Genomic DNA, 23,420 nt, shown 5'->3' on the forward strand with positions numbered 1-23,420 from the left:
TGTGACTTGTCTACTGCCTCTCCCAGACCGCAAGATCCCTGGGGCAAGACGGTGAAGCTCTCTGTATCCAAAACACACAGCACTGGAACTGACACAGAGCAACCCAATCAATAAATGTCTCACTGACCGAGGGAGGGAAGGAGGGACCAGCAGAGAATCATCGGGTTTCAAGTAAGGACATGATGCAATTGCCCCCACCTGGCACAGGCCTCCTCGTCTTGCTGCCTGGCAGTGGAGCAGGGGTGGGGGAGATCCCAGGAATACACAGAAGCTGCAAAACACAGGACTCTTGCTGGCAGAGAAGGCTCACGACAGCCTCCAAATCCCCATATTTACAACTTATTTTTGTGACAGCCTCTTTGGGTGGTTTGGTAATAGTTAAACAAGGCGACTTCACTAGCATACAAAGACCTCCATGGGTATATCCATGCCCCCTTCTTCTTTCAAGGACAAGTGTGAAGGCTGAACCCACAGAGCTCCTTCTCAGCGCCCTGTTCCCCGACACAGCCCAGTCTCAGGTGCTCCCTGGTTGTCTGGCTTTTTCTTTTTTTTTCCGAGATGGAGTCTTGCTCTGTCACCCAGGGTGGAGTGCAGTGGCGCGATCTCGGCTCACTGCAACCTCTGCCTCCTGGATTCAAGCGATTTTCTTGACTCAGCCTCCTGAATAGGTGGGATTACAGGTGCACGCCACCGCGCCCGGTGACTTTTTTTTTTTTTTCTTTAGTAGAGATGGGATTTGGCCATGTTGGCCAGGCTGGTCTCAAACTCCTGACCTCAGGTGATTTCCCCCACCGCAACCTCCCCAAGTGATGGGATGACAAGCGTGAGCCGCTGCACCTGCCACCACTCTGGCTCTGATGGTCCTGATCAGCTCCCAGATGTCTCGGGTTACACGCAATCACTAGTGTATCACTGAGACTTTAATTGCAGCTACCCATGGAATTTTGAGCACTTTATTTTTCCCATGATTACTTTTGGAAAATAGAGCAGAGCATATCTGCCTTCTGGGCAGTGTACACTGTTTTATTAAAATGTAATCCAAATTCTAGTTTCACTATTATAGTATCAGTGTCTAAAGCAGTAAGTCAGCACACATGCTCCCAGGACAATCCCACACTGCTCTGCGCTGGTGCCTCATGCACCTGGTGGCACTTCCACCTGCTGTCGGCCTCTAGGAGGCAGGCCAAGCTTTGGTCATTTTGGCCAAAGGTGGATGAATACCATTGTGTGGCCATGGCCACCAGGGAATCACTTCCCAAGTGAGACATTTGACAGTTAAGTCACACAGGCTACCAGCCTCGGGGTTCAATGGTCAAAGTGTCAAGAGTTTTAGGATTCTCCCCCATGGTTTTACTGGTGTGTATCTGGGGAATGCTGGAGGCCGGACGGCTACCACACCTTATTCCCAGACCCCCTGCTCCAATGTCAAAGCACAAGACTGACTGAGGCCCTAAAAGTGAAGTTTTAATAGTACTATTAGGTTGACTTTCACTAAGTTTCCAATTGTACAACCACAAGAGCAAAACTTTGGGGCTCTCCAAGTCAGAACACGGGCTTTAGGATTAGCCTGGGCTAGGATCAGAGTCCTGGCCCCACACACAAGAGCCAGAGACCTGGGCACAGTCCCAGCCTTTCCAGGATGCTGAGCCTTCTCTAGAGGAAAATGAGGTCAAGGTCGCACTGTTGATATTAAATAAGATCCATAAGTAAAGAACCTAATATGATGCTTGGTACTCAGCAATCAAGTTTGTGTTCTTACACTGGCTGGGAGATGTAGTAAAACCGAGATTAAGCAGGACCCAATAAGGCGGCATTCATTCACACGGCAGGCATTTCTTAAGGGCCTGCCACATGCAGAGACCTAGGCTGGGTGAGGGTGAAAAGGCAGAGAGCACAGCAGGTGAGGGCCCAGCTTCCTGAGCACCAGTGCTAGTGGGGGCCACTGACACTGCCCGGCTCACAATACAAGACGGACACAATGAACACAAATCGAGCCAATACCAAGGTTCGGACAAATGTCTAAGACTCGTGTCTAAACATGTAATTGATTCATCAGCGGTTTTGCCCAATCCAAAACAATATGGTCCATAGGTTTTAATTTAAATAAAATCCACCCAGGCATCCGTGAGAAGCACAAATTAAACACACACACAAAGGACTGTGCCTTCCATCCAATCTGCAAAGACAGAGTTTAGAAATAAATGCTCAGTAATTTCTCCAAACCTCAACTTCTGAGGATGCTTTTAAAAAACCATTTCCACAAGTTAAATGTTACTCATCTTCTCACACAGACAAGTTAAAACAAAGTTTTGGTAGGTATGGATTTAGCCAAAAGAGGGAGTTCTGGGCCCCCACGTTCCTCTGTAGGACTGCACCGCACAGAAGCCAGTCACCAGCCAGCCGGCTGATGCTCCGCGAGGGGAGACCCTGCCTGGGACGAGGCTAAGCTGGCCTGTCAAGAACAATAATCAAAACCCCAACTAGAGAGCGAAGATACCAACCGTTTAAACTCGAGGCCTTCATGAGCATAAAAACCACATCATCAACTCCCCAGGCAGGTCCTAGGCCCCAGAAAGAGCAGGGAGGCAGCCCCGTCTTTCCACAACTCAGAATGCAGGCAGGGAGGCAGAAGTGAAAAGAATGGCTGCCAGTATTAATCACTTGATTTGAAGACTGGGCTCACGGCACCTATTACACACTGGACACGCTGCAGAGTGCTTGGGACATGTGGGGAAGCGAATTCAGTCTGAGGGAGGAGGTGTACATGCAAACCGCGTAGATGCAATACAGTGAGAGATCACTGAGCATGGTTTTCACCCAGCTGACAAACCCCCAGAGCCCCAAGGACCCCAGTCCCAGAACAGTATGTTGTCCCCTCCAAGGCTGCCTGAAATAAATCCCACAAAATACCAACAGACACCCCAGTACAACAAACACCCTCACAGCAAGAACCACCTGCCCCTTCCACACTCACTTCCCAGTCAAGCCTTGCCTTCCTAGGACTTGGATCTGTGAAGCTCAGGCACCTCCCCAATGCTCTGAGCCCCGTCTTCCACGCTCCCTCTACTCAAGGGCTCCTGCACTGAGCTGTCAGGTAACTGGAGTGCACAGCACTAAACGCAGGCCTCCCGCCTGCCCCTCTCTCCTGAAGGATACAATCTCCTGGTCTCTCAAAAGACACAGATTCATGGCAATGGTTGCCTTTCTTTCCAACAGGGCAAAAGGGAGAGAAGACACAGGGTCTGGGGTGGACTCCCAGGATCACGCAGGCCACTCACCATGGGTGATATTTAACTCGTTGCCAATGGCTAAGCTCCAGACTTTGCCTCTCACACTTGGAGGGATTCCCTGCCACCATAAATCTCGAACTTTTCTAGAGCACCACCTGGACAAAAATGGAAGCAAGAGTTTGAGTTTGTTCTACACAGACATTTGCCTACCTGCGTGCCTAGCCCCGAACCACCAAGAGCTGGGATGCACCGTTGTTAGCAGGCACAGCCCCTGCCCTCAGAGAGCTTAGAGTTTAGGGCTCTGTAAAGATCAAATCAACAGTCTCCTTCTGCTGGGCAGCTGCCGTGGCAGGTATGGAAGAGCACAGCACAGCACGGGACACCACGAACCGGAGGCCCAGGCACACTCTGGAGCCAAGTTCTGACTGACCTGGGCACATGAAGGATGGGAAGGACTTTCTGAGCAGAAAACACAGGAAAGAGCAATGGCCTGGCCTCCTGCAGGAACAGCACGTAGCTGAGAGTGGGTGAGGAGTGCCAGGCGGCACTGCGGCAGCACTGGAGACAGAAGCAGACCCCAGCACAGTCAGCAGACGGCTGCCGCACCGCCAATACAGGCCCAGCGCCCAGATGTGAGCTGGCACGCGCTAACTGCAGAGAAGAACTGCTGACTCAGAACATTCTGGACTGTACAGAGTCCTTCAGCTCTGCGGGGACAAGGAACACACACTGCCAACAGCCTGGGCAAACCAGGCCCACGTGGTGCCTCTGAACGCAGCATCGTGGGGAGCACAGACGTGAAGCTGCAGAAAGCAGGCTGCATCCTAACTCCATTCTTACCTGCGGAATCTGGACAACTCATCTGTCCTCTCTAAACCTACACTGTCCTCTCGAAAGTCAAGATGATGAAACCTACACCCAAGGGCTACTGTGAGGATGAAGTGAGATAAAGTACAAAAGCACCCAGAACAGTGCCAGGCAGCGTCTGTGTGTAGTCAACGGGAGCTGCTGCGGGTCTGTATGCAATGCATTCAGACCACATCCAACCCAGAGCCCTGTAGGATGGACCCGAGTGGTCTCCCTCGGTGGGAGCAGTAAGCATTCTGAGAACCTCTGTTCTTGTTACTAGATCCCGTGAGAACGGGTATAAAGCATTTCCTGACAGCATCAACCCTTTTGAGGACACTGCCTTAAAAAGCATGCTCTGAGCGTATTTTCCTAGTGGAGACCCTGAGAAGGGCCGTGTGGCTCCTGCAGTACTGACATGTGGGATGAGAGTAGAAGAGAAGCCGGCATCCAAGCTCCCCAGATGCCTCTGTGTGCAGCCCTGGGACTTCCGCCCGCACACCGGCCCCCGCCGTTCCGAACACGAGAATAAAAACAAGATCCACAGCTGCCCCTCAGATGTAAAGAGGGCAGCAGCTGCCAGACTCTGCCAGGTGCACTCTACTGGACACTGGGGTCACTATCCTCAAAGAGAGGAACACAGAGGCCTAAACAGACGGCTGTGAGGACAGAGAACCCCGGGGCCCTACAGTCAGGGTAGGTGCGGCAAAGTCTTCCCTGTGCTTTGGAGAGCACACAGGAGTTAGCTGGCTGAGGAGGTACAGGACAAGAGCATTCTGGGCACAGGGCCTGGAACATGTGAGGCCCCAGGTTTAAAAGCAGCAACACCTATGGAGGGCTCCCTAGGGAGAGGGCTCTGTCCAAGTGGAGGAGAGGCATCCGAGGGTGAGGCTGCCGAGGAAGGAAGGCCACCTCAGTAAGGGTGTTGCCCGCTAAGCTAAGGGTTCAAACTGTGTACTGAGAGTCACAGGAAGTTACTGAAATTCTAGGTTAAGGGAGGTGACACCAACTCATGCTTTAGAAGCTAGCTCAGGAGACGAGAAGAAGGTGAACTGGAAGGGAGGAGAAGAGATTATCACAGTCTCCAAGCAAGGGATGGCGCGGGCTGAGCCAGGGTAGAGGGAAGGAAGATGACGCAACTTCAACTCGCTGCATCCAGGGTGTCACTGCTGGCTATGACGACCAAGGCTGTGGCCCACAGATTCTAGACAGAAATGCCCTGCAGTTCAGCCGCACCCACAGCCATGTCTTACATTGTTTCCCAGTTAGGTAAGATCTCATTATTCCAGGTGAGCACAGCGTTTCCAATGCTTTCCTCGACTCTACATCTTTCTTCCAGCTGCTTCTTCCTCCGCTGGGCTTCTTTCAGCTCTAGAAATCACAATTTAGAAAAACAACGATCTACTAACTGATATGGACCATTTCCAGGCAAGGTGATTTTCCTGTCACACTGCAAACACACCAGGAAAACGGCCCTGAAGCAGAGCGAGCATCAGCTCCAGGGCTCACTTTGCACCAGATGGACTCCAGAAGGTCAGGCATTATCCACCCTTTAATAAGCTTGCAAAGTGTAACATCTATACAGGAAAGTACACAAAGAAGAATATGATTCAGCTGACCGGGCGCGGGGGCTCACGCCTGTAATCCCAGCACTTTGGGAAGCCAAGAAGGGCGGGTCACCTGAGGTCAGGAGTTTGAGACCAGCCTGGCCAAAGTGGTAAAATCCCATCTCTACTAAAAATGCAAACATTAGCTGGGCGTGATGGCAGGGGCCTGTAGTCCCAGCTACTTGGGAGGCTGAGGTAGGAGAACTGCTTGAACCCAGGTGACAGAGGTAGCAGTGAGGCGAGCTAGCACCATTGCACTTCAGCCTGGGCAACAGAGCGAGACTCTCTCTCAAAAAGAAAAAAAGAAAAGAAAAAAAAGAACATGATTCAGTTACTACAAAACAGAAAAATCCCTGAAACTACCATCTTGATCAAAACAACCGAACATTACTAGAAGCCCCTCCTGTGCTCCCAGCCCTATCCCCTTCCAAATGCAGGCTCCATGCTGACTCCAACAGCTCGAACGTTACTGTTTTTTTTTTGTTTGTTTGTTTTTTGACGTCTTGTTCTGTCACCCAGGGTGCGGTGCAGTGACACAATCTTGGCTCACTGAAACCTCCGCCTCCCAGGTTCAAGTGATTCTCCTGCCTCAGCCTCCTGAGTAGCTGGGATTACAGGCACCCACCACCACGCCCAGGTAATTTTTGTATTTTTAGTAGAGATGGGGTTTTATCATGTTGGTCAGGCTGGTCTCAAACCCCTGACCGCCTGCCTTGGCCTCCCAAAGTACTGGGATTACAGGTGTGAGCCACCACACCCAGCCTTGAGCATTACTCTTAATCTACAAATAGCAACTTTGAGAAATACCATGCATTTAGTTTACATATACTCTTTTTGTGTGTGGTCAAATTTACCATTTTAACTATACAGTTCAGTGGCATTAAGAACATTCCGACTGCACAACCACACCACCATCCATCACCAGAACTTTCTCATTGGCCCAAATGAAACTGTCCCCATCAAACACTAACTCCCCACTCCCTGTCTCCCCAGCCCCTGGCACCCACCATTCGACCCCTCTGTCTGTGGGTTGGACTGCTCTAGGGGCCTCACCGAGGTGGATTACACATCATTTGTCCTGTTTGGATTGACTGGTTTCACTCAGGGTATCTTCAAGATTCCTTCATGTGGCCGCATGTGCCAGAATTTCCTTCCTTTTTAAGGCCAAATATTATTCCACTGTACATATACACCACATTGTTATATATTTTTATTTATTTTTTTATTTTTTCAGACAGAGTCTCGCTCTGTCGCTCAGGCTGGAGTGCTGAGTGGCATGATCTCGGCTCACTGCAACCTCCACCTTCCGGGTTCAAGAGATTCTCCTGCCTCAGCCGCCTGAGTAGTTGGGACTACAGGCATGCTCCAGCACACCTGGCTAATTTTTTATTTTTAGTAGAGACAGGGTTTCTCCATGTTGGTCAGGCTGGTCTCGAACTCCCGACCTCAGGTGATCCACCCTCCTTGGCCTCCCAAAGTGCCGTGATTATAGGCATGAGCCACCGTGCCTGGTCTTTTTTATTTTTATTTTTAGAAAGGCAGACTGCCACATGCAGTGCCTCATTTGGATGTGTCTGGAGTCTTGGAAGCCTGACGACTGTACATTCTCCTACAAATGGAGCCTGTCTGGAGGCTCCAGCAGGGGAGTGCAGCTACTCATACACCCTGACTGAAGACCGGTCCTCTATCGGGGATGGTCATTCTCTTTGACCAAACACACAGCTTCAGGAGGGACCCACATGGAGTGCCAGTGGGGAAGGGGACACCGGGCTAGCTAGCAGATCAGCCAAATCAACCCTGGTGATCAATGGAGTGACAGATATGACAGCCAAATTGGCCTCACATCCATGTTATATATTTTTAAAATCTCCTAGAAAAAGAGTTTAAGTGTTGCAAGGAATTTTATCAAAACATCTTCTTGGAAATTTAACAAAACAACCCAGAGAGGGAAAGAAGTTTACATATCACTGATGGCTGAAACCTTCTGTAGTCTGGTATGTCTATCTTACACAGTCACTTTTCTCATGTCAGTTCAAAGTGCTTTTCTCTTGAATGAAGCTACCAGGAATGGATAGTAACCTTCCACGAGAGACACAGGCACCCCACTCCAAAGCCTGGGGCTTTACAGCCCACCCAGGACAGCCTCGGGGGGCTTCTGGGATGAGAGAGGCCTCCTTGGGAGGCTCCCAGCAAATCCTGCAGTCTCACTGCTTCTCCTCTCTGCCTGCCTCAACGTCCCCGAGTCCCTGTGGCCCACCCATGCCACCCTGTGGCCCCGTTTTCATTTGTGGGGGCCTTCCACATGCATTTTTATTTTTTTGGAAGACTACAAATTTCAAGGCCTGAAGTTCAGGTTCTATGACTCTAAATAGTAAAAAGAAAATCACCAGAAGGACACAAATCCTGTGCTGCCCGATCTAACCCAGCAAGTGTGAACTCCATTACCTCGCTTTTTGGCCTGAACCACCATTTCTTCATACTGCTGTCTGTGCTTCTGAGCTTCTTCAGCTGGTTTTGCTGGGAGATTTCTTGATAGGAAAGAAATGAGTTTTCACCATTATAAATACCACATAAAAGTCTTTGAGAAAAAAACCTGAAACATAATTTCCTAAAACATAGAAAGCTCAAACACTGAAAACTCATTTTTTTAAGATTACACAGTTCTTACACCAGCTTTTATAATACTTTCTTACAAAAACAAGTTCACTATAAAACAAATGAATGGGCTAGGCACAGTGGCTCACGCCTGCGATCCCAGCACTTTGGGAGGCTGGGGTGGGCGTATCACGAGGTCAGGAGATCAAGACCATCCTGATTTAACACAGTGAAACCCTGTCTCTACTGAAAAATACAAAAATTAGCCGGGCATGGTGGCACGTGCCTTTAGTCCCAGCTACTCGGGAGGCTAAGGCAGGATAATCACTTGAACCCAGGAAGCAGAGGTTGCAGTGAGCCAAGATCACACCACTGCACTCCAGCCTGGGCAACAGAGTGAGACTCCGTCTCAAAAGAAAAAGAAAAAAAGAAAAAAAAAATGAATGATAAAGATTAGCAGGAAGAAAGTAACAATTATCCACAACTGCAACAGTAATAAACACTTAATCTTTTGGTATATTTTCACCCCACACTCCAAAGAAACTTTGATTTGACTGCAATACCCTAATAACTGTCAACACTTAATTCTTGAAGCAGGGCGCTCCAACAGTATTTGTTACATGTATGTATGACGACATTTCCTGACCAGATTTTTAAAGTGAAAAGATTTTGTACTAGCTACGTGGTTCATTTGTCTTTTTACATATACAGATGTGCACCTTAGTTCTAAGCACCTTGGTATACCTTCAAAACCCATTAAAAAAAGCAATTCGTGCTCTCTTTCCGAAGCGTGCTTGTGACTGTACTGGCACTGGGGTAAAGGGAGGGCAGGAGTGTCTGGCTGCCTGTGTCCCTCACACAACAGGATCCGCATTCACTGGGACATTTTAAACAACCATCACTTGCTGCAGGAGAGTCCGCCCGTTCACCTTTCAGAGCATGAAAACGACTGGTCTTCAAAGGGCAGAGTGTTTTCCTGATGGCCTCTAACTTTCCAGTCCTCCATTTCTCTCCCCAACACAAATTTTCAAGGATAAGAATTAACAGTAGAAGACACCCTGTTTCTTTTTTTTTTGAGATGGAGTTTTGCTCTTGCTGCCTAGGCTGGAGTGGATCTCGGTTCACCACAACCTCTGCCTCCCAGTTCAAGTGATTCTCCTGCCTCAGCCTCCCGAGTAGCTGGGATTACAGGAGCCCGCCACCACACCTGGCTATTTGTTGTATTTTTAGTAGAGACAGGGCTTCACCATGTTGGCCAGGCTGGTCTCGAACTCCAGACCTCAAGTGATCCACCCGCCTCGGCCTCCCAAAGTGCTAGGATTACAGGCGTAAACCACTGCGCCCAGCCGACAACTTTTTTTTTTTTTTTTTTTTTTTTTGAGACGGAGTCTTGCTCTGTTGCCCAGGCTGGACTGCAGTGGCCGGATCTCAGCTCACAGCAAGCTCCGCCTCCCGGGTTTACGCCATTCTCCTGCCTCAGCCTCCCGAGCAGCTGGGACTACAGGCGCCCGCCACCTCGCCCGGCTAGATTTTTGTATTTTTTAGTAGAGACAGGGTTTCACCGTGTTAGCCAGGATGGTCTCGATCTCCTGACCTCGTGATCCGCCCGTCTCGGCCTCCCAAAGTGCTGGGATTACAGGCTTGAGCCACCGCACCCGGCCCCGACAACTTATTTTTAAATGCTAAAGTAAAAAAGAAAAATCACCTGCGTGGAAAATCCTGGTCAAAACTTCTATGCTACAGGACAGTTTTCCAAATTGGTCATTTACTATCATTACAGAACACATGTTAATATAGGGAGTAAGAAGTAATTCTGGCTTATTCGTCTTCCCTTTCTGACCCTAGTTCTTCTCTAACAAAAAGGTGCTTAGCAAGCTGTACTTATTTCCTAAAGCAAACACTCTACAGAGATTCTTCTTAAACTCACGCTGGTCTGTCCTCGAGGATGAGTGCGGTGGTGGAAAGTGGTTCAAAGTCAAGATTCTTCCTCACATTCTGCTTTGGAGAGGGTGGCTTGCTAGGTCTTCCAGCCTTGTCTTCATATTCCTAGGACAAAGAAACCAGGATGACTCCAGGTCCATTCAGATAGAATGAAGTCCTCAGAACGCAAGAAAGTTGTTCTGTCATGAAACTCTTTTAAGCCAATTTCGAGGACAATTCACCGAAAATCTTTCCTGCTATTCAGAAGGAAAAGCCGCTGACTAAAGGGGTCTTTTTGGAGATGGAGTCTCACTCTGTCGCCCAGGCTGGCGTGATCTTGGCTCACTGCAACCTCCACCTCCTCGGTTCAAGCAATTCTCCTGCCTCAGCTTCCCAAGTAGCTGGGACCAGGGGCGCCCACCACAACGGCTGGCTAATTTTTTGTATTTTTAGTAGAGATGGGTTTTCACCATGTTGGCCAGGCTAGTCTTGAACTCCTGACCTCAGGTGATCCACCTGCTTTAGCCTCCCAAAGTGGTGGGATTACAGGTGTGAGCCACTGCGCCCAACCTAAAGGGGTCTTAGAGTTCCAAAGTTGAGACCACTGCTTTATGACATGACTGTGCGCTTCCCTCGCTGGTGGGGAAATAATAAAGGATCTCATCATCAAACGCTGCCTCAGGTCTCCTGTCTCCTGGGTAAGAGGCATGTTTTCTGTCTTCTGGACACTGTAAATTTTAACTGATTATTATCACGGCCACTGGGAAGCCACCACTGCAAATTGTTATGTAAATAGTTTTGCCATGCCCTGGAAATCTACGAGCAGCCTCCACACCACTGGGTCACCGGTTCACCCACGTGCTGCAACCACAAGAGCTCAGTCACACCTGGTGACCCACATTCCAAACGCCCAGCCAGAAGAACTCAGGAGAGCCGAACAAGTTGGTGCTTCTGAAATAACGCGTGGGTACTTCGCTCTGTGCAAAATCAAAACCACAATCATTTAAGATAATTATAGAAAACTAACAAGATATTACAGACAAGGCTCTCAGGACTGCCCCTGAAGGGAAGATAATCTCATTGAGAAGACAGGACAAAGAAAGGTAGCGTTAACCTAAGATTTCACGTTTGTCATGAGGTGGTAAGAAATTGCTAAAAGAATTTCAGGGACACTAGCTGTCAAGAGGGGTGTTATCAGTGAAATTATGTAGCAAGCAATTATTCTCTTAGCCAGAAAGGCCTCTAAAAAGTAGAAAGAAATACATTATTTCCTCAAAATACACAGGCTATGAGAAGGATGTGCACCAAGCAGCAGTTGGGAGGGGAGGTTTCTGTACACCTGGACGTACATGGTCACATGTCTTAACACTGTCTACTATGGCTTAACATGGTTTCATTACAATTCTAAAATTACTTCCACTTACCAGAAACTGAAGACACGGACTCATTCCTTGCTGGATTCAAGCATCTGAGCATCTACACTATACGGGGTACACAGTCATGACCTAACACAACACTGGCCCTCATGAAGCTTCAAGTCTAGCACCTGAATGTCAAAGTCACCAATTTCATAGGAAATCAGCCAAAAGCTGTGTGTTAAGATTCTGAGGCATGCTGTATTTTAACAAGAATTAGTAACACATACCCCATGAGGTGCTACTTATCTGCTGACCCTGGTCTGGTGAACTGTATGCCAAGGCCAGAGATGTTGGGCCCAAAATCAGCCGTGGCAGGATGTGGATGCCCATGTCTGTCGGCTTCTGTGTGCTCTGTGCGTGTGGACTCATTTTGTCTTCATAGCAATCTGCTTGGTAAGTGTCACCCATTTTACAGACAGCGTAACTGAGGTTCAAAGTGAAGTGACTTGCCTGAAGCATACGGCCAGCAAGGCTGGGCCTGCAGGACTCCTTCCAGTCTGCCGCCCTGAGCAGGCCCAACATCATCTGTGAATACACTCAAGCCCACAGGTGTGCAGTTTTAGAGGGGAAAGCCTGAGTCCTACACGGCTTAGGTGTGGTCTCTGCAGCCAAACAGCTCTGGAAGCAAATTCAGATCCACCAACCACCAGCGATGACCTCGGGCAAGGGCAAGGTACTCACTTCAAATCCCTCAGCCTTCTTTCCACATCTGCAAAATGGGAAACCCCGCCTGCCCCACCCCGTGAGGGCGGCTGGAAGGAATGAGGCGACGGCACAGCCTCTGGTGCACAGGGACTGCCAGAGAAGGGCAGCCCTTGTTACTCTGCGCCACTAGCTTTCTCTCCCCTCAGACCTGAAACCACGGAAAAGGCAGGAAACCACGCTCTAGTGCCAAAGAACAATCCAGGAGCCCTGCCAAGCTGCCAACGGCACAGATACAAAAAGTAGGAGTAAAAGGAAGTAAAAGCCTTGAGTCATGACCAGAAACGTCAGATCGCTTCAGTCAGAGCTTCTTACTATTACCAACAGCAACAAACAGCGGCAGCGGCTGACGCTAACAAGCCCAGCACTTCCGAGTGCTTTACGCGCGCACGCTGGTTTAACTCCATCTCCCTCCACACCAGCAGGGCTACCCCACCCCCAGACCACACTGGGCTAACTCCATCTCCCTCCACACCAGCCCCCCAAAGGGGCTACGCCACCCCCAGACCATGTTGGGCTAACTCCATCTCCCTCCACACCAGCAGGGCTACCCCACCCCCAGACCACATTGGGCTAACTCCATCTCCCTCCACACCAGCCCCCCGAAGGGGCTACCCCACCCCCAGACCACGCTGGGCTAACTCCATCTCCCTCCACACCAGCCCCCCGAAGGGGCTACCCCACCCCCAGACCACATTGGGCTAACTCCATCTCCCTCCACACCAGCCCCCCGAAGGGGCTACCCCACCCCCAGACCACGCTGGGCTAACTCCATCTCCCTCCACACCAGCCCCCCGAAGGGGCTACCCCACCCCCAGACCACATTGGGCTAACTCCATCTCCCTCCACACCAGCCCCCGAAAGGGGCTACCCCACCCCAGACCAAGCCAACAAGGCAGCTGCACAAGGACACGCTGTACCTCACCAGCGCGAAGCTGTGGCTGCGGTCAGATGGCCCAACAAAGGTTCAAGGAAAAAAAGCAGGGACGCAGGCCACCTGAGGCAGGCACGGTTTTCTGCCTTTTCCAGTGGTTTCAGGTCTGAGGAGAAGAAAAAGCAAGTGCCACAGACCAACAAGGGCTGCCGTTTCTCCAGCACTCCCTGTGCACCAAAGGGATGTGGGGACCCAGAGGTGTCTGTGACTCGCCCAGCGGGCAAGCGAGGAAGCTGGGTCACAGGCCACGCACTGGGGTTCCGCAGCCATATTCCTCATCACAGAATTCACACAAGCCTCTCGCAGGCATGCATCAGAAATAATCCATCATTCAGATTCAATCTCAGTAGTTTTCACAACCATGACCGAAACCTCAAATACTGAATTAAGTGCACAGATTAGCAGAGATGTAGGGTCAGATGCTTATGTTTTAATCACAGACCAAGACATGATTAAAATAACAAAGTGATAGAGGGGGCCTGGCCTGCTCATACTTGAAATCCCAGACAAATGCCCTTTCCAAAACGTCAGGCAGCCTTTTAGAAGAGAAACGGCGTTGGAAATGGTGACAGGTCCTGCTCTAGACCCGGTTCTCCCAGGGCGACCTGGAAGTGACAACAGTAAGCTCACTGTCCAGGCCAGACAAACCAACTTTAGAAACAAGAAAGAGAACTGTTCGCTCCCAGGATCCCGGAGGGGAAGAAACAGCACCTGGGGAAAGAACACTCAGTTGTGGATTATCAGCCCTAGGGTCGGGCTAGCAAGGGCTAAGGCTCTGGAAAGAAAACCAGAGTTCTATGTACTGGCTTGGGTGAGTCGTCTTGTCTCTCAGCCTGCTCTCAGCTATAAAACAGTAGCAACTGTACAGACCACTGTGGTGGTCAAATGAGATAACATATGTAAAATGGCTGGCCACTCACTCCCTCAAGTGCCAAGCCCTTTCTGGGTGCAGGTAAGTACTGGTGTGGTCCACCTCGGTCCAACTTTTCATTCCCAAGCTCTGTCTCCACATGGGACCAAGTTTTGAAGTCTCTTGGTTTAAACCAAGTAATAATGCCTGTCTTGCTGTGCTCGTCAGAAGCCCTGCAGCCTAACAGGTAAAATAAACTGCCCAATTAAGTGACAGCTGCCACCCTGGACAACCCTAGAAGGAATTTATTTATTTTTGAGGAGTCTCATTCTGTCACCCAGGCTGAAGTGCAGTGGCGCAATCTTGGCTTACTGCAACCTCTGCCTCCCAGGTTCAAGTGATTGTCCTGCCTCAGCCCCCCCGAGTAGCTGGGATTACAGGCGTGCACCACCAGGGTCAGCTAATTTTTGTATTTTTAGTAGAGACGGGGTGTCGCCATGTTGGCCAGGCTGGTCTTGTACTCCTGATCTCAAGTGATCCACCCGCCTCAGCCTCCCAAAGTGCTCGGATTACGGGTGTGAGCCACTGCACCCAGCCCCCAGAAGCAATTTAGAACAAGGTTCTTCAAAGTTCTAGCAGCAGATCAGTTTGATTGGTCATAACAGCATTTTTTAAAAAAATAAAACAATAAAACACAGTACCTAAAGACAGTTTGCTTCAGCTTTACACCTAGTTATGTCAGTACAATGAGTCTCAATTTAAAGTGTCTAACTGGGGATGATTTCAAAAAAGTTTGCAGGCTGCCAGTTTAGAAGCACAGTTGCTCCAAGTCCCTGCTCTGGGCAACTTATAAGGAATCATGCTGGGAAAGACGAGACCATACCAACATGGCAGGCGCACCTCACTAGCAGCCAACTTGTGGGGTGTGGTCTGATGACCCAGCTAAGGCTGAAGAAAAGCACAGAGGCAGGGTGCCTGAGCAGAGCCCCAGTCTCATGCAGAGGCCATGTGCAAGAGGCTCAGCAAGCAGGGCAAGAGGGAAGGGGCCATGTGGAAAAGAGGAAGCTAATCTGGAAGGGACCACGTGGGCCTGGCACTTTAGGAGACCCTCAACCTCGAACCCAGCAGGGCTCACTCCACAGGGGCAATACGATGCAGGCAGAGGCTCCCACACAGGTGAGACCGTGAGGCATGCCAGGAGGGGCGAGCCACATACTGTGGGAGGAAGGGCAGGACGCCTGAGGCCAGGGGGACATGGGAAGCTTCCACAAAGGAGCCACTTGAGTGGACAGACAAGTAAGATGTGGGCTAGAGGCCAAGAGGAAGAGGCACTCTGATGGCAGAAGCAGTGGCCAGGAGACGCCCACAAGCAGGCTTCTTCATGTTAGCACCAGGATTTGAACCGGGAATGGTGCAGAGTCAAAGTTGTTTTGCTCCAGAAACACGCTACCCAGAGGTGTTGGGACAAGCCCCAGGAGAGAGGGGAGAGCCAGATGAGAGACTGTGAGGTATGGGGAGCCCCTGAGACGCATCCAGGGGCAGGGTCTACATTCCACGTGTGATCTGCCCAGTGCTAAAGACAAGAAGAGCACGAGACTCCTGAATTAGGTTTAACATTAGTTTAAAAAGAGGGGGGGGGAAGGCCTGCTTCAAAGCACATTTGTCTTAAGAGGGAAAAGAAAGGATCGTGATTCTCAAACAATGAAAAAGTATTCCTAAGCCTGGCACAGAGGTGCTGTGTCTGTGGTCCCAACTACTCAAGAGGCTGAGACAAGGATCACTTGAACCCAGGAGTTCAAGGTTGCAGTAAGCCATGACCGCACCAGGGCAACAGGGCAAGACCCTGTCTCAAAAAAAAAAAAAAAAAAAAAAAAGAAGAAGAAGAAAAAAGAAAGTATTCCTGGTAGAAAGACAAGAAGGGTCATCAATGCTACTTATGAACTGGAGGAACACTACAAAATATAGCCAGTGATGTCAATAACCTGCTAGTAGAAGCTCCCTGACTTCCAGCAAGGTGGCCTCTGGCTCCCTGGAAATCTATTTTAGCTAGAAGAAGAAAGGGTCATCAGTCAAATCCTGTGCTTAAATCTCCGACTCCACTGTCTCCAATATCAAGATTAACCCGTGAAAATAACCTGAGGATCTGGCAGTGCACCTGGAATAAAGCTGCCAAGGCAGGCCAGCCATCCGAGTGGTACCTATCAAAAGACTTGAACTAATGCCGTGACAGCACGGCCACCACATCTGCAGAGGCTGAGGACCTGGGGAAGCACTGGGGGACAGCAGCAGGCCTGGTCTGAGCCAGCACCACCAGCAGCGTGACCTTGAGCTCCTCCTCCATCCCCAAGCCTGTTTCCTCCTCTGTTACAACTGAAGACTAAATGAGAACGAGCATAAGGTGCAGAGCCAAAGCAGGTGCCCAAAAATGACAGGAGTATGAGTGTCACTATATACTATGAAATTACTCTTCAAAACATTCCACTCTAAGAGGGCTGCTTGTGGAAAAGGGCACGAGACTGAAAGTGTCCGCAACACGGCTGGTCTCACACTTGGCCATTTGTAAAAGCAATTGTCTGGGAGTGGGGAGCCTAATTTAGAATCTGGGAGGGGCTCCGTTTTGCCATTTTGAGGGGGTATAATGGCCTGCACAGGTCTTACAAAGGTCCCACCTTCCAAAAGGTAGCCCCGGGTAACCCCTGAAGCCTGACCTCATGGTAAGTAAAACCGCTGAGAACACCTGAGTGGTTCCTCTGGCCTGGATTCTTTAACCAGCTGCAGTCCCCTCCTGGAAAGCGTCCTCTATGTTACTGGGAATGCTGGCATTCTGGAAAGCACTCTCAGGAGTCCTTTTCTAATAGTCATATTCCTCCCAGAGCATCGAAAACACAAAAGTTAACATGCGGACTGGTGAATGAAACATATTCAAAGGAACTAGGTTTTAACACGCCTGGTTGCTGTTGCAACCTGACCACCCCACTGGGCTCCAGAGCTCGGAGCGCAGTCTCATCTCCATACAAAGGCTCATCGGATCGCCGGCGAGGCCCTTTTGGCCTCTAAGGGGGCTGCTGGGCCTGGCCCGGCTCTGAAAACAGGGTAAGGAGGACTCAAAGGACGTGCTCGCTCGCGCTGTCTCTCGTCGTCCCAGTAAACGTGAACCCAAGAAGGAAATATGTGGAAGCACAGACACAAAGAGTGCCACGGAGGAGAGCGCATCAGCAGCGTGCACAGCAAGCTTCGGGCTGCTGAGGACAGATGCACGTGATGCTCGCACACCCGCACACATGCACACTCGCACACTCCACCTGCGCGGGGCCGCAGGGCTGGCAGGCCCCGGACAGGACAGGCCCCCGGGACCAGGCAGGCCTGGGGCGCAGGCAGAGGCACCGGCCCGCACCCCGACTCACCATGAACGCCGGGGCCTTAGAGGCGCGCGGCCGGAGGCTCCATGCCCAGCGAGCGGAGGGCCGGCCTCCCTCCCTCCCTCCCGGACCGCTGGCGGGCCGGCGGACGCGGCGGCTCCTCAGGCTGGCGGGGCGGGGCGGGGCGGCAGGCCGCTCAATCGCGCGCAGACGCAGCGAGGCGATCCGTGCTGCCGGCTCGGCGCGTCAGGCCTGGCTGGAACCTCCCACGGGGGCGGGGCTGGGGCGTCCCCATGGTACGGCCCCACCTGCCGTGAGCACCGGGAAACACGCGCGCCGACAGGTAGAGAGCCAGCTTCTGCCTTAAAGATCACCCGAGAGCTGAGAAACGTGTTGCCAAAAGAAATTACATAAAATTATTCGCACTGGTGAGCTCTGGGTGGCGGGGTGACTGTGAGCAGTTTTTACAGGCTACCGTGGCTCCTACGGTTTTTCACAAAGTAGTAACAGGTACCTGAGTTTAAAACGTCAGAGAGCACACAAAACACTTGGAGAAGCCGACCGGGCGCCCCGGGGCTGCCGGAGGGGGACGGAAGCTGGCGGGACCGGTGAAACCTCCGGTTTTTAAAAACAGTCTTTAAACTTTGACCCTACACCGTAGGGACTATGTCGGGTCAAAATTACGTCTGGTCAGCCGCGGGCCCCACGTCCCAGGGCTGAACAAGCCGGGTCTGCGGCAACACGAGGCTCTCCCGTGACAGGGCCTCGCCCAAGGCTCCCCCAGCAGATCTCCTGGGATTCAGAACTACCAAATCGCCGGCAGACACGTCGCCATCAGAGGAAGCCTGTGACATCTGCCAGGATAAAATCAAAAGGGCAATGGTAAGTGACAGCAAAGACGCAGAGAAGCTGGAATTCTCCTAAATCCTTGGTAGGATTGTAAAATGGTGCAGCTTCTATAATTCAACATCCACCTACCATACTCCCAGGAACCCACCCAAGAGAAATACGACCAGAGAGATTTGCGTGCAAACATTCACAACAGCATTGTTCACACCAACCAGAATGTCCACCAACCGCGGGGGCATGAACAGCAGGGAAACGCCTATGAAAAGAAAGAAACTGCTGAGACGTGGGCCTACGTGGATGAACCTCAAAAACTCTAGGCCAGATGAAAGATGCCAGACAAGAAAATCCCATGATTCCATTTATGTGACACTTCTTAAAAAGGTAAATCTCTAGAGAGAAAGCAAATTCATGTTTGCCTGGGGGTGAGAGTGGGATCAACTGCAAACAGGCACGAAGGAACTTTTTTGGGTGATGAAAAATAAAACTTTGGATGTCGAACATATTTTAAAACTAGATTGCAATGATAGTTGCATAACTGTATACATTTATTAAAATCGTGGGACACTTACAATGAGTGGATCTCATGGTATATTATTTATGCCTCGAGCCATTTTTAAAAAGGAATAGGACGATAAAAGGGAAAGAGGCTGATTCTGGCTGGAAAGATTAGGGAACGCCTTAAGACAATTATCCAGAATTTGAAAATAAGGCAAAAGCAGGAGTAAGCATTATTCTTTCAATTAATTCCTGGGCCCTTTTTAGCATGGCAGCCTAAAGATTATTTCTCTAGGACACTGACCCTGTGCTATTTATTACTCCATTCAAGCCCAGATACCGTGAAGTTACATACTAACTTGTAGATAATGTCCAAAAGAAAAGATAACCCCAAAGATTATGTTTTATTGTCACCAGTTTGTTTGTTCGTTGAAATCTAACCTAGCCATCTTACTCTAGTTCTTTTTGGGTTTTATGCATATATGTGTGTATAAACACACACACCCCTAATTCCTCAAATGCTCTTGGCATAAGTTTTACCATCTTACTGGTCTCCTCAAGGCATTACATAAATCTTTGACCTATGATCATTTTAATTTTTAAAAAGGTAAAAGTCATGAGAAAAAGGAGTGTTTTATGTGAAGAGAATAAAGGGACATATAACTAAGGCAATACATAAACCTGACTGAATCCTGGTTCAAAAACAGCTTGATACAACTGAGGAAATGAGAACATGCTCTGGGGTATCAGATGCTACTATGGAACTCCCCATCATTCTCCTGGGTGTGGTAACAGTCATGGTTATGTAGGAGAATGACTTTACTCTTAAGAGCTGTGTGCTGAAGTATTTAGCAGTAAGATACCATAATACTGCAAATGGTTCAATTTTTTTTAAAATAAAGGCACAATAAAGTAAATATGGCAAAATGTCAACAGCTGCTCCATCTAAGTGGGGCACATTAACACATTAAATTGCCCAGGCGAGGGCAAAAGCATTCGAAAGCTCCCAGGGGCATCTCTCTTGGTCTTTCTGGGAAGCGACATCAGTTAAGCTGCACCATCTCTTCAGCGTTCACAATAGTACACAATGGGCCACCCGCCTGCCTGCAGATACCACTGCTGAGTCCAAGGTCAGCCAGAAATCAGACTTACAACACAGACAGTCCCCTCCTTACAATCACAGGCTACTACAGCTTCAAGTTATGTGTTTAACAAGCTTCCTAAGCACCCCACACATATCAGAGAGAAGGTACTCAAAGAACTCAGTCTGCAATTACATCATGTAAATGTATTTGTGTGGATGAAATTTACACATACATAATTTGTCTCAGAGAAAGGCCTGGGAGGGAGGACATGAAACCATCAGAGACTCCTGTGACAGGGGCTGTGAAGTCTCAGGGAAAAGGATTTTCCCATCTTGTATCTATCATTTGAATATTTGACAAGTGTTTTTTCATAAATTGTATTTAAAGTTTTCAAAAATAATTTCTAAGCTAATTCAGATGGCATAAAAAATCGATTTCACCAACTGCAATTTCCAACCACACTGAATTATTACTGCAGCAAGGTTGTTTTTGCGTCTGTGGCTGGCTTTTTTCTATGCACACAAGACTGAAGGTCTAGCCATGGCAGGAGACCACAATGAGGGGTCCTGACTGTGCCGGAGCTCCCATGGGATGCGCGATGCCAGCCACTGCTCCATGACCCCACGTTTCCTGAGCTCCCGTGGGATGCCAGCCGCTACTCCACGACCTCACGCTTCCGGAGCTCCTGCAGGATGCCAGCCACTGCTCCACGATCCCACGCTTCTGGAGCTCCCACGGGATGCCAGGATGCCAGCCACTGCTCCACGATCCCACACTCCATCGTACTTCACCCTCACGAGCACAGGCAATGTGAGCACTGCCTCTGCAGAGGATACTGAGGCTCAGAGAGGCAAAGCTGTGGGCTTAAGTCCACACGACTGAGTGTAAATGACAGAACCAAGGTGCACACTCCGGCTTTTTTTTTTTTTTTTTTGAGACGGAGTCTCGCTCTGTCGCCCAGGCTGGAGTGCAGTGGCCTGATCTCGGCTCACTGCAAGCTCCACTTCCCGGGTTCACGCCATTCTCCTGCCTCAGCCTCCCAAGTAGCTGGGATTACAGGCGCCCGTCACCACGCCCAGCTAATTTTTTTTTTTTTTTTGGTATTTTTAGTAGAGACGGGGTTTCACCGTGTTAGCCAGGATGGTCTCAATCTCCTGCCCTCGTGATCCGCCCGCCTCAACCCCACGTTCATAGGCCCGACACCCCTCTCACCCCAGTACTGTGAAAGGCTCCAGTGAAGAGCTGTGAAAGAATAAATGTGTTTCCTGTTCCCGAATTCCTATTCTTTCTGGGGAGACACACCCGTACGACTAAACACAAGATCTGAAACAAGAGTGTTTGCACCAAAGAAAGGGTGCTCTGAACACTACCCTCTCCAACTAACAGGGAAACTTATCACTTCCACATTAGGAAAAATAAGCAAATCTTAGGAAGCACTAAGCATTACATAGGAATTTCAGTCTTTATTGTTAAAAGGCACTGGGGATAATGAATTTATACTCCTCAGAATAAATAAACTGTTACCAGGATAACAGAAGACTAAAAAGTAAAGTGCAAATTAAGCAACCATGCTGCCATTTCCCCTGTAGAAACTTAAGATCGCTTCCTTCTTTCTCGCTTTTGGCATCATGTGGAAGAACCTGCTGCTTCTCTAAACCCCAACATTAATGGGGATGAATGAGGATTAGACATTTTATGGGATAATCTCCTGATAGACTTGTTCTTCACCAAAAGATCCCAGTACCATACAAACATGGTATCTACCACCTTGACAAGCCAAAACTTCCAGAGTAGGTTCAGCTTTCAACTCTGGGTCACCAGCTGTATAATGTTTCCCTCTTTGCTCTGGCCACTGGAAAGCTCAGTGTAAAATTTGTAGCACTCCTCTAGGAGTTACATGAGATTCTGTGAGTTGTGTCTTGGGGCATCCACTGACCTCTGGTTTCATCATTTCCTCAACAATTTTTCTGTCATTCTACACACTTAAAAAAATTATTTTGGCCGGGCGTGGTGGCTCACGCCTGTAATCCCAGCACTTTGGGAGGCCGAGGTGGGCGGATCACAAGGTCAGGAGATCGAGACCATGGTGAAACCCCGTCTCTACTAAAAATAGAAAAAATTAGCCGGGCGCAGGGGCGGGCGCCTGTAGTCCCAGCTACTCGGGAGGCTGAGGCAGGAGAATGGCGTGAACCCGGGAGGCGGAGCTTGCAGTGAGCCGAGATTGCGCCACTGCACTCCAGCCTGGGCGACAGAGCGAGACTCCGTTTCAAAAAAAAAAAAAAAATTATTTTAAAGGCTGGGCACGGTGGCTCACGCCTGTAATCCCAGCACTCTGGGAGGCTGAGGTGGGCGGATCACTTGAGGTCAAGAGTTCAAGACCAGCCTGGCCAACATGATGAAACCCTGTCTCCACTAAAAATACAAAAATTAGCCAGAAATCGCTTGAACCCAGGAGGCAGAGGTTGTAGTGAGCCGAGATCGTGCCACTGCACTCCAGTCTGGGCAACAGAACAAGACTCCATCTCAAAAAAAAAAAAAAAAATTATTTTCAGTAGACGTACATAGAACGAAATACAAAAGGTACAAAAGTGTATCCAGTGGGAAGCAGGTCTCCCTCCTATCTCCCACATACCCGGTTTGTCTCCTCGCCAAAGAAATTCCACTATTAGCTATTTTTTAAGTATCCTTCCAAATATGGTCTCTGCATTTACAAGGATGTGCGTGTATCTTTATCCACATAGAGCACACTATACAAATGGTGATCCATCTTCTTTGTGAGGTCAGTGCAGTATTTCATGTAGGATTTCACCAATTCCCTGCCAAACATTTAGATAGCTTCCAATCACTTGTGCTGCAATCAATACCCTTATACAACTGTCATTTCACCCATATGCAAATTCCTCTGTACGAGAAATTACCAGAAATGAAAATGCTGGGTCAAAAGAACCCTAAATGATTAACTCATGTTAGTTTACTTTTTGAATAAACATACGGTTAGCTTTTTGGTGTATGTAGTCCTATGACTTCTAAAATGTTGTCTTTAGCCACCATTATGACAATCAAGAAATAAAACAGTTCTATCACTCCCAAAACCTCCTTTGTGTCAGCCCTCGGTAGTCACACACTACCCCACCCCTGGCACTGTGAATCTCCATCACTACAACTTAGTCTTTTCAAGTATGTGATACAAATGAAATCACAGCATGCAAGCTTTCGAGACTGACTTTCTACCTTCAGAGAATGCCCGAGGTTCACCCAAGGTGTTAGGTGAGTTTATAACTGAGTCATATTTCATTGTATGGGATGTACCACCATTCATCCATTCATTGAAAGGCATTTGGGTTGTTTCCATTTCTTGAAGATTATGAAAAGAGCTGCTACAAACATGTACAGATTTTTGTGCAAACGCAAGTTTTCATTTCTCAATGGCAAATACCTAAGAGTGGGATTGCTGGGCTAATTGTAAGTATATGTTTCACCTCTAAGAAACCTCCCAACTGGTCTTCCAGAATGGCTGTACCATTGTGCAT

The 23,420-nt window shown here is 49.2% G+C and overlaps 1 protein-coding gene and 1 long non-coding RNA gene across 11 annotated transcripts in view; one reads left to right on the forward strand and one right to left on the reverse strand.

Moving 5' to 3' along the window:
- The window catches only part of TBC1D14 (TBC1 domain family member 14), a 123,839-nt gene that overhangs the window by 28,577 nt on the left and 71,842 nt on the right, over positions 1 to 23,420 (reverse strand). For 9 of the 10 annotated variants that reach the window (XR_013417746.1, XR_013417747.1, XM_078003141.1 and 6 more), the window contains 4 exons: positions 10,206 to 10,324; positions 8,129 to 8,211; positions 5,330 to 5,447; positions 3,279 to 3,385 (listed from right to left, as the gene is read on the reverse strand). Coding sequence is in view for 8 of the 10 variants with exons in the window: in XM_078003141.1 (XP_077859267.1) it covers positions 3,279 to 3,385; positions 5,330 to 5,447; positions 8,129 to 8,211; positions 10,206 to 10,324 (427 nt within the window). In the remaining 2 variants the exon portion in view is untranslated. Of the gene's footprint in view, positions 1 to 3,278; positions 3,386 to 5,329; positions 5,448 to 8,128; positions 8,212 to 10,205; positions 10,325 to 17,506; positions 17,633 to 23,420 lie in introns of those variants that run through there. The other variant, XM_015137953.3, reaches the window with a different exon arrangement.
- Positions 18,205 to 18,654, forward strand: LOC106998242 (uncharacterized). Its single transcript, XR_001444640.3, has 2 exons — positions 18,205 to 18,343; positions 18,451 to 18,654. It is a non-coding gene; the product is annotated as an uncharacterized LOC106998242 (long non-coding RNA).

The sequence above is a fragment of the Macaca mulatta genome, chromosome 5, assembly GCF_049350105.2.
Source record: "Macaca mulatta isolate MMU2019108-1 chromosome 5, T2T-MMU8v2.0, whole genome shotgun sequence".
NCBI classification, from domain to species: Eukaryota; Metazoa; Chordata; class Mammalia; order Primates; family Cercopithecidae; genus Macaca; species Macaca mulatta.